The sequence below is a fragment of the Chiloscyllium plagiosum genome, unplaced genomic scaffold (assembly GCF_037043375.1).
Source record: "Chiloscyllium plagiosum isolate Xiang-an unplaced genomic scaffold, Cpla_swu_hap1 HiC_scaffold_46, whole genome shotgun sequence".
In the NCBI taxonomy this organism is placed as follows: Eukaryota; Metazoa; Chordata; class Chondrichthyes; order Orectolobiformes; family Hemiscylliidae; genus Chiloscyllium; species Chiloscyllium plagiosum.
The window spans coordinates 14,055,755-14,066,163 of NW_028270184.1; the positions used below are offsets into that span (position 1 = coordinate 14,055,755).

General features: G+C 43.8%; 1 protein-coding gene across 1 annotated transcript; it reads left to right on the forward strand.

Annotated features, from left to right (window-relative positions):
- The first annotated feature begins 7,871 nt into the window (after window positions 1-7,871).
- Window positions 7,872-9,757, forward strand: LOC122543895 (uncharacterized). Its single transcript, XM_043682765.2, has one exon. The coding sequence runs from the start codon at window positions 8,664-8,666 to the stop codon at window positions 9,603-9,605; it is 942 nt and encodes a 313-aa protein (XP_043538700.1). The 5' UTR covers window positions 7,872-8,663; the 3' UTR covers window positions 9,606-9,757.
- Window positions 9,758-10,409: the final 652 nt, after the last annotated feature.

Genomic DNA, 10,409 nt, shown 5'->3' on the forward strand with positions numbered 1-10,409 from the left:
GCTGTTCATTGTATGTGGATTGCTGTGGGATACAAGTGGCAGAGACTTGATGAATCAGTCCATCCCTTGAACTCTTTCTGAGAGCAGAGTGGTAGCCGCAGACAGTAAGTTGTGAGTGCTGCTCAGGGTCAAACACTGAATGAATTCCACTCCTCTGCCATCACAACTTGCTCTGTCCCTGGGCCCTGAACACTCAGTTCCCATCAGAGATATCACAACTTGTCCTCCACCTGGGACAGTTCTGGATCAGACACTGAACATCATTAGTTGCCTCTAAATGACAATTATTGCTGGAGAGATTGCAACCCGAACATAGGAACAGAAGCAGACCATTTATTCCCTTACATCTGCTGCACCATTACAGTAGATCATTGCCCATCTGCACCTCAATTCCATTTTCTGGACTGTGAGCCACGTGCTTTGTTATCTTCAACAAAATTCTATCAACTACCATTGCAGAAGTTTACAGGACATCCGACATTTACAGCTGTTGGGGAAGACTGGTCATGATATCCATAAGCCTTTCTGTGAACAAGTTATTCCTCATTTCACTCTGGACTCTTTAAAGACTGTGCTTCCTCATTCTGGATTCCCCAGTTGAAGAAATAGTTTCTCCTAATCTAGCTCTTAAACTGATTTCCTGTTATAAAAACAAGTATTAGATTGTCCAAGATCCATCCATATTTAATGAAATACAAGCTCCCTGCAGCCTGCTCTCTTTGAACCAGAGCAATACTGTTCTTAATAGCCATGAGAAGCTGGCACCACTTGGGGTCAGGCATGCACAGCACGGAAACAGACCCTTCAGTCCAACTCATTATTGTCAACCAGATTTCCTAAGTTAGTCTAGTCCAATTTGCCAGTGTTTGGCCCATATCCCTCCAAACCCTTCCTATTCATATCATCCAGATGCATTTTAAATGTTGTAATTGTGTCAGCCTCCACATTCCATTTGCGCACCACCCACACTGTGAAAAATTGCTCTTTAAGCCCTTTTAAGATTTTTCCCCTCAGCTTAAACCTATGCCCTCTAGTTTTGGACTCCCATACCTTGTGGAAATGGCCTTGGCTATCACTGTATCCATGCCTCTCATAATTTTATAAACTTCTGTCAGGTCACCCTCAGCCTTCGACACCCGAGGGAAAACAGCCCCAGCCTATTCAGCCTCTCCCTATAGCTCAAATCCTCCAACCCTTACAAAGTTAAAAATCACACAACACCAGGTTATAGTCCAATAGGTTTAATTGGAAGCACACTAGCTTTCGGAGCGACACTCCTTCATCAGGTGATAGTGGAGGGCTCAATCCTAACACAGAATTTATAGTAAAAATTTACAGTGTGATGTAAATGAATCTTTTTAAAAAAAAAGGTTTTGTGATTTACACATGAAAGAAGTGAAACTATCACTGTGTTCTAACAGATGAAAGGCTTAACAGACAATCAATTTTTCAATATATAATTTCAGTTACATCACACTGTAAATTTTTGCTGTAAATTCTGTGTTAGGATTGAGCCCTCTACTATCACCTGATGAAGGAGCGTCGCTCCGAAAGCTAGTGTGCTTCCAATTAAACCTGTTGGACTATAACCTGGTGTTGTGTGATTTTTAATTTTGTACACCCCAGTCCAACACCGGCATCTCCAAATCATGACTCCAACCCTTACAACATCCTTCTCAATCTTTTCTGAACCTTTTCAAAATTCACAACATTTTTCTTAGAGCAGAGAGACCAGAATTGAAGGCAGTGTTCCAAAAGTGGCCTAACTAATGGGGCGGCATGGTGGTTCAGTGGTTAGCACTGCTGCCTCACAGCACCAGGATCCTAGGTTCCATTCCTGCCTTGGGTGACCGTCTGTGTGGAGTTTGCACATTCTTCCCATGTGTGTGTGGATTTGCTCCGGTTTCCTCCCACAGTCCAAAGATGGTGGATTGGCCAGGTCCATAGTGTTAGGTGCATTAGTCAGAGGGTGGGTTACTCTTCAGAGGGTCAGTGTGGACTGGTTGGGCCAAAGGGCCTGTTTCCACACTGCCGGGAATCTAATGTCCTGTGTACAGCTGCAACATGACCTCCAAAGTCCTATACTCAATGCACTGACTGATAAATATTCACAATGGTGACAAATTGTCATTAGCTGCATCACGGAGGAGAAAGTAAGGACTGCAGATGCTGGAGATCAGAGCTGAAAATGTGTTGCTGGAAAAGCGCAGCAGGTCAGACAGCATCCAAGGAGCAAGAGAATCGACGTTTCGCGCATGAGCCCTTCTTCAGGAATCCTGCTGCGCTTTTCCAGCAACACATTTGCAGCATTAGCTGCATCACACTTTGTGTCATAATGTATTCATGATGAGGCAGAATGATGGCAAAGATAATAATCCTCCAGTTTAGATTCGCTACCACATTGTCACCCTGGCTCACGTGCTCAAAGATTTGCAGGTTGAGAATTGGCCTTTGCGGATACTCTGAAGGCCCATGATAAGAAACATAGCTTTGAGAGCAGATACCATTCTCGATTGAGAGACTGTGGCTGGGCAATTTCACAATTGAATTTGACCATAGGAAGTTCACTGGAGCAAAACAGACGGAACATGATAAGGCAGAAAAGGAAGCAGATGTATGTACATGGTCAAGCTGAAATAGAGTGACCGTTGGGCAATGATTAGATTTATAATTACTAATGTAGAATAAACAGACGCTTCATTGCAGCATAGGATTCTGGGCAATCCAAGATGGAGGATGTGAAAAGAATTGTGGCTGTGAGGGTTGCTCCTTTTTGAGGCATTTTCACCGTTGGAACTGATTTCCTCGAGTTCTAGGAACAATAATTACTGTTGTATAAATTCTTGGATTGTTTTGGAAGAAAAGATCAAAACAATAGCACTTTTAAAAGGAGGAAGACAAATAAAGGCAGTGACCATACGGGAAGTGATTCAAACAAAAAAAAACCTACACTGCTGTCTGACCCAGCAGTAATCTGCACAACTGCTGCCTTTGCTGGCTTGTTTCAAGTATCTCTGGAAATCAGAGTTTGTTCTAAGAAAAATAAACAAACAGTGTAATTCACAGCTGACCTTGGAGAAACCTGTATGTGGGAGCTTACAGCAGAGGAGCAGCTAAGTGGCTTTTTAACGTGTAACCTTACTGTTTTTCTTTTGTAAATCTACAATAGTGAGAAGTGGGTTTTTTTATTATGTTGTTATTGAGAACTGTGTCTTGATTAAACGTTAAAAATATAAAAAACATAGGTATTGAGCTAGCCTGGAACAGTATTTTTTAGTGCAGTAAGACAGTGCTATTTTCTGGGTTTGTAGATTACTAAGGTGAAAAGATGGTCTTTAGTAGAGTGATGTGGTCTTCCTGTTGGATGTGGGAGATTAGGGAGAGTTTCAGTGTTACTGATGAATATGTCTGCAGGAAGTGTGTTTGGTTGTGAGTCCTTTCAAATCGGCACCTTGGAGGCAATGAGGAATTTACAGGAGCTAAGGGGTGTGATGGATGGTGGTTGCATGGAAGGAGATAAACTGATGGAACAGTCAGTTAGATGAGTGACCTCCAGGAAAGGTAGGAGAGGGAGGCAGGTATTGCAGGAGTCTCCTGTGGCTATCCCCATCTCAAACAAGTGTGCTGTTTTGGAAAGTGTAGGGGTTGATGGACCCTCAGGGGAATGTAGCACTGACAGCCAGGTTTCTGGTATTGAGACCGAGTCTAATGTAATGAAGATTATGCCATGTTCCAAGCAATCCATTCTGGTAGGGGACTCTCTGGTCAGAGGTACAGACAGATGTTTCTGCGGCCAACAGTGAGACATCAGAATGGTGTATTGCCTCCCTAAAGCTAGGGTCATAGATATCTCGGAGATGATGCAGAATATTCTCAAAGGTAAGAGGGACCAGCAGCAGGCCATTGTACACATTGGAACTAACAATGCAGGAAGGGAAAAGGACGAGATTCTGAGGAGAGAATACAGGAAGTTAGGCAGGAATTTAAAAAGTAGGTCCTCGAGAGTAGTAATATCTAGATTATTCCTGGCACTTTGTACTAGGGTAGGAATAGGAGGATAGAGCAGCTAAATGTGTGGCTAAAGAGCTAATGCAGGAGAGAAGGATTCACAGTTTTGCATCATTGGAGTCTCTTTCAGGGTAGAAGTGACCTATGCAAGAATGACAGATTGCACCTGAATTGGAAGAGGATTAATATACAGTACTGGCAGGGAGAATTGCTAGAGCTGCTTGGGAGAATTTAAACAACTAAAAGAGGGGGGGAATCCCAGGGAGATAGTGAAGAAAGAGATCTGTCTGAGAATGGTACAGTTGGGTAAAAGTGTGAGTCAAGCACTCAAGGCGGGCAGGAACAAAGTAGAGATAAATAAAACTGCATTTATTTCAATGCAAGAGGCCTAACAAGTAAGGCAGATGAACTCAGGGCATGGTGAGGAACATGGGACTGGGATATCATAGCAATTACAGAAAGATGGCTCAGGGATGGATAGGCAGGCAGCTTAATGTTCCTATAGATGCTACAGGAAGGATCGAAAGGGGGCGAGACAGGAGAGAGAGTTACATTTTGAATAGAGATAACATTGTAGCAGTATTTAGGGAGGATATTCGTGGGCATATGTCCAGGGAAGTTATTTGGGTGGAACTGCAAGATAAGAAAGAGATGATCACCTTACTGTAGACAGCTCAATAGTTAGCGGGAAATTGTGAAACAAATTCGAAAGGAGATCGTAGTTATCTGTGAGAATAATACAGTGATCATGGTAGGGAATTTTAACTTTCCAAACATAGACTGGGAGTGCCATAGTGTTAAGGGTTTGGATTTCCAAAAGGTATTCGACAAGGTGCTGCAGAAAAGGCTGCTTCATAAGACAAAGGTACACAGCGTTATGACTAATGTATTAGCATGATTAGAGGATTGGATAACTAACAGGAAGCAAAGAACGGGAATAAGTAATTTCTGGTTGGTGATCAGTAACTCGTGGTGTGCCTCAGAGATCAGTGTTGGAACTGCAATTGTTTACAATTTACATAGATGATTTGGAGTTGGGGACCATCTGTAGTATGTCAAAGTTTATAGATGACAAAGTGGTAAAGCAAAGTGTGCAGAGGACTATGAAACTTTACAAAGGGACATAGATAGTTTAAGTGAGCGGGCAAAGGTCTGGCAGATGAAGTACAATATTAGTAAATGTGAAGCCATCCATTTCAATAGGAATTACAGTAAAAAGGAGTTTTATTCGAACAGTAAAAAATTGCAGCATGCTGCTATGCAGAGGGACCTGGGTGTCCTTGTGCATGAATCAATGAAGCTTGGTCTACAGGTGCAGTAGGTAATTAAGAAAAATGGAATTTTCTCCTCCATTGCTAAAAGGTTTGAGTTTAAAAGCAGGGAGGTTATGGTACAGCTGTATAAGGTGCAGGTGAGGCCACACCTGGAGTACTGCTTGCAGTTTTGGTCTCCTTACTTGAGAAAGGATGTACTGACACTGCAGTGGGTGCACAGTAGATTCACCAGGTTGATTCCACACTGAGACGGTTGGCTTATGGGAAGATACTGAGTCGACTGGGGTTATATTCATTGTAATTTAAAAGAATGAAGGGGGATCTTATAGAAACATAAAAATTATGAAGGGAATAGATAAGATAAAAGCAGAGAGGATGCTTCCACTGGCGGGTAAAACTAGAATGAGAGAGCATACCCTCAAAATTAGGGGCAGCAGATTTAGCATTGAGGAACTTCTTCACCCAAATGGTTGCGAATCTGTGGAATTCCCTGCCCAGCGAAGTTGTTGAGGCTTCCTCATTGAATGCTTTTAAGGCTAAGGTAGATAATTTTTTAAACAGTAATGGAATTAAGGGTCATGGTGAGAGGGTGGGTAAGTGGAAGTAGGCCACGAAAAGATCAGCAACGATCTTACTGAAGGGTGGAACTGGCTGAAAGGGACAGATGGTCTACTCCTGCTCCTGGTTATGTTCTAATTTTTTGTCCCTTTTTAAAGCATGAATTGTACCTCAGGACCATGCAAACATGAGCCTAACTTCACTAGTTCTGAATATTGTATCTCCGGAAATAAATGTGATTTTAAAAAAGTGATTTGTTGGCTTGTGACTGTGTTTGCAATTAATTATTAACTTGTCTACAGAGATTTTTTTCTCTTTTACACCAGTAATGGACTTATTACTGTAAGGTGTAGAATGATTTTCATCAGTTTTCTAACCAAAGTACATCATAGCATATTACCACTGAAGTTCATTTGCTAATTCACTATCCAGTCTGCATTTTTTCTCAAATCTTCTTGTATTATTCTGCATTCCTTCTCGTTTTAAACATACACTCCCACTTTGGTTTCTATTGTTCATCTTAATATTTAGCTATTCACAATTAGAACAGTGGTGCCAGCACAGATACTTGGAAATTTCCACTTCTGCCTCTTTTCCAGTTTGGTCAGAGGAGGTATTGCAGGATGAACAGGCAGAAGGGCCTACACATTTGGGCTTTTACATAATTTCAGTGCTTATATTTTGTTTTAGATGAGCAGGAGGCTGGAAGAACACAACAATCCAGGCAGCATCAGGAGATACAGAAGTCAATGTTTCGGGTATAACCCTTCTTGAGGACTGGGGGTAAGGGGAGCTACAGATAAAGGGGGGAGTGGTGAGGTAGTGATAGATGAATACAGGTAGAGGGTACCTGCCTAGTTGGTCGATGGAAGGAATGAATCTGGTTGATAATGGAAAGGAAGGGCTGGTCAGAGGAAAGGAGGAGGAGGGGCTGGAAAGGGAGACGGGGGATGGGAAGGAAATTGAAATTGGAGAACTCAATGTTGAGTCATAGAGATGTACAGCATGGAAACAGACCCTTCAGTCCAACTCGTCCATGCCAAACAGATATCCTAACCTAGTCTAGTCCCGTTTGCCACACTTGGCCTATATCCCCCTAAACCCTTCATATTCATACAATCATCCAGATGCCTTTTCAATGTTGTAATTGTACCACCCTCCACCACTTCTGGCAGTTCATTCCATACACACACCACTCTTTGTGTGAAAAAGTTGCCCCTTAGGGTCCCTTTTAAATCTTTCCCCTCTCACCCTAAACCTATGCCCTCTAATTCTGGACTTTGCCACCCCAAGGAAAATACCTTGTCTACTTAACTATCTATGCCCCTCATGATTTTATAAACCTCTATCAGGTCCTCTGAGCTGTAGGTTGCCCAGGCAGAAGGTGAGATTTTGTTCCTCCAATTTGTAGTCTGATTCACTGTGGCAGTGGAGGACACCAAGAATGGTTATGTTGGAGAGGGAATGGGAAGGGAATATAAATGGGTATTAACTGACCCTACGTTATAGCTATCAACTGGATTCATTCCTCCCACTTAGGCGGTGCCCTCTACCTGTGTTCACCTATCACTATCTCACCACCCTCTCCTCACCCAAAACCCTCTGTCACTTCTCCCTTTATCGGCAGTACCCCATTCCACCCAAACCGAGTCCTGAAGAACGTTGACTTCTCCACCTACTGATGCTGCCTGGCTTTCAGCCTCCTACCTGTGTACTTTAGATTCCAGAATGCACAGTTTTTTTGTCTCTAACTGTATTTTGTTTTAGGCTTTTGAGTTTGACTTTGGTGATATGTGGAATCATTAACTACTAGTCACCAATTCAATGTCAATGTTATATAGCCAGAATGCATCACACTGCTAAGGTTGCATATCAGTGATGATAGGAGACCAATGGCAGATTATTTACCTAGACCCCTCTGTGGTGCAGAAAGCCCCCTATCAGTGGGTAAGGGAGCCCAGTGCGCAGGTGCGGGAGCGGGCAGTGCTCTGAGCATGCTCAGTCCCAGTCATGGGGACAGTCTGAAGAAGCGCGGACGATTCGGGCGGCGGAAGAAGATTGTGAGGCAGGGTAGGAAAGGAGACCGCGGCCATTGAGGCCTACGGCTCTGAATAACAGTTTACGGTCTCCCGTGCTTGCCCTGCGGGCGAGTCCTTCCCGATGGGACCGTGCTCACTGAACACCACCTTGTGAGCGGGAGTCAGGGCCGGGTTCCCTCCCTTGGGTGGAGGTGGAACAGGGTTACCCAGGCAACGAGCCGTCCGCCTTTTGGGGGTGGGGCAAAGTCACCCAGGCTCGCGGGGGTCCGCCATTTTGGGGATGGGCCAGGGTTGCCCGGGAAACGGGCCGTCCGCCATTTTGGGGGAAGTGCAGGCCAAATCGGCGGCCATCTTGGTGAGGTAACTGACTGAGCTGAGCTTCCGGGTCTGTGATCAGGGGAGATCTGAACATGAGAGCTGGAGATCCAAACACGGAGAGGAAAGCGCTCACCTGGAAGTAGAGTGACGAGGTGGTGCTATAGATTTGGATTCAAAGGCTCTGTGAAAATATACGAGGAAAACAAATGCTCCATAGAACTTAACAACTGACTGCTCTGTGTTTATCTTTGGGAAAAGATTTCAAATATCGTTCTGAATGGGAAAAATGCCAACACACAGGATTGAGAGTGTTCCTGTGCCCTGACTGTGGTAAACCCTCCACTTGCTATACACTCTGAAAATACATCACTCCATTTTGCAGTGGGAGAAATTGTTAACACATTCTGCATGTGAACAAGGCTTTGATTGATTGCTCAAACTGGAGAGACACAAGGACAGCGGCAGCATGGAGAAACCATGGAAATGTGATGACTGCGGTAAAGCCTTCATTTACCGATCCCGTTTGGAATATCATCAACGCAGTCACAATGTGGCTGACAGTGCAGATAAACCATGGAAATGTGAGGATTGTGGTAAAGGATTCAATTATCCATCCCTGCTGGAAATTCATCGACGCACTCATACTGGGGAGAAGCCATTCATATGCTCCGTATGTGGGAGGGGATTTTCTAAGTCAGCCAACCTCATGTTACACCAGAGAGTTCACACTGAGGAGAGGCCATTTACCTGCACTTATTGTGGGAAAAGATTCAGACAGTCTTTCACTCTCTCTGCACACCAGCGACTTCATACTGGGGAGAGACCGTTCACCTGCTCTGTGTGTGGGAAAGGATTCACTCAGTCCTCCATCCTGATGATACACCAACGTACTCACACAGGGGAGAAGCCATTTACCTGCTCAGTGTGTGGGAAAGGATTCACTCAGTCAGCTAACCTGGTAGTACACCAGCGAATTCACACTAAGGAGAGGCCTTTCAGCTGCACATCCTGTAGAAAGAGATTCAAATCTTCATCAGAACTCCTGTCACACCAGCGAGTTCACGTTGGCGAGAGACCATTCACCTGCTCCTTGTGTGGGAAGGGATTCAAAAATTCATCTGGCCTGCGGAAACATGAGGTCATTCACACTGATGAGAAACCATTCGAGTGCTCTGATTGTGGAAAGAGGTTTAAGCAGTCATACCACCTGCGGGCACACCAACGCATTCACACCGGGGAGAAGCCATTCACCTGCTCGGAGTGTGGGAAGGGATTCAGTCAGCACACTAACCTGGTGAAACATCAGTGGATTCACAAGGAAGAGAAACCTATTAAATGTCCTGAATGTGGAAAGGGGTTTACTCATTCCTCCCGCTTGAGAGCGCATCAGCTCGTTCACACGGGTTAGAAACCATTCACCTGTTTTGTGTTTGAGAAGGAATTCAATAATTCAGCCACCCTGCTGAAACATCAGCTTGTTCAACTTTTGACACATGAAGTTTGGATTCTTCTGCTACTACTGATAATCCTAACCAGATTGAACTGGATTTATTTAGACAGTCAGATCCTGCTGGTGGTAAACATCCCGACACCTGAAGTGGGATTTAATATTCTAGATATGATAAAGATGGAGGGTTAAGGATTATTTTCTGAAAGGCTTACTTCCATTAAATGTAAGTGTTAGGGCTGCCATGACTAATGCAGCAGAACATGGCTGACAGAGTGTTTGGGAAATTCTGTAAGCTCAAGGTCAGCAGTAACTGTTGAGACACAAGACCTAGATAATAACATTTCACATTGGATAACAATAGCAGCTCAAGTTGCAGCTGACACATAAGACATCATTAAGAACATCCCACACTAACTAGTTGTTTAATCAATAATTTTAGATATAGATTCCAAATGAAAGGAAAGGATTCAAAGCAGTTTCAGACCTAACCGGGAGAAATAAATCATAGGTACAGAAAGTAAATTGAATCAAAAATCAATATTCTTTTATAAACCCTGAGGTAACTGGAGCACCCGAAAGAACTCACATAAACAGGGGAAATGTGCAATCTCCACACAGACTGCCACCCGAGGGTGGAATTGAACCCAGGTCTCTGGTGCTGTGAGGCTGCAGTGTTCACCACTGAGCCACCATGCCACACTTCATATTCCCTGTAGTGAGAAATTTATCTAATTGGTAGTTAACAGCTGGCAAATGTTACTT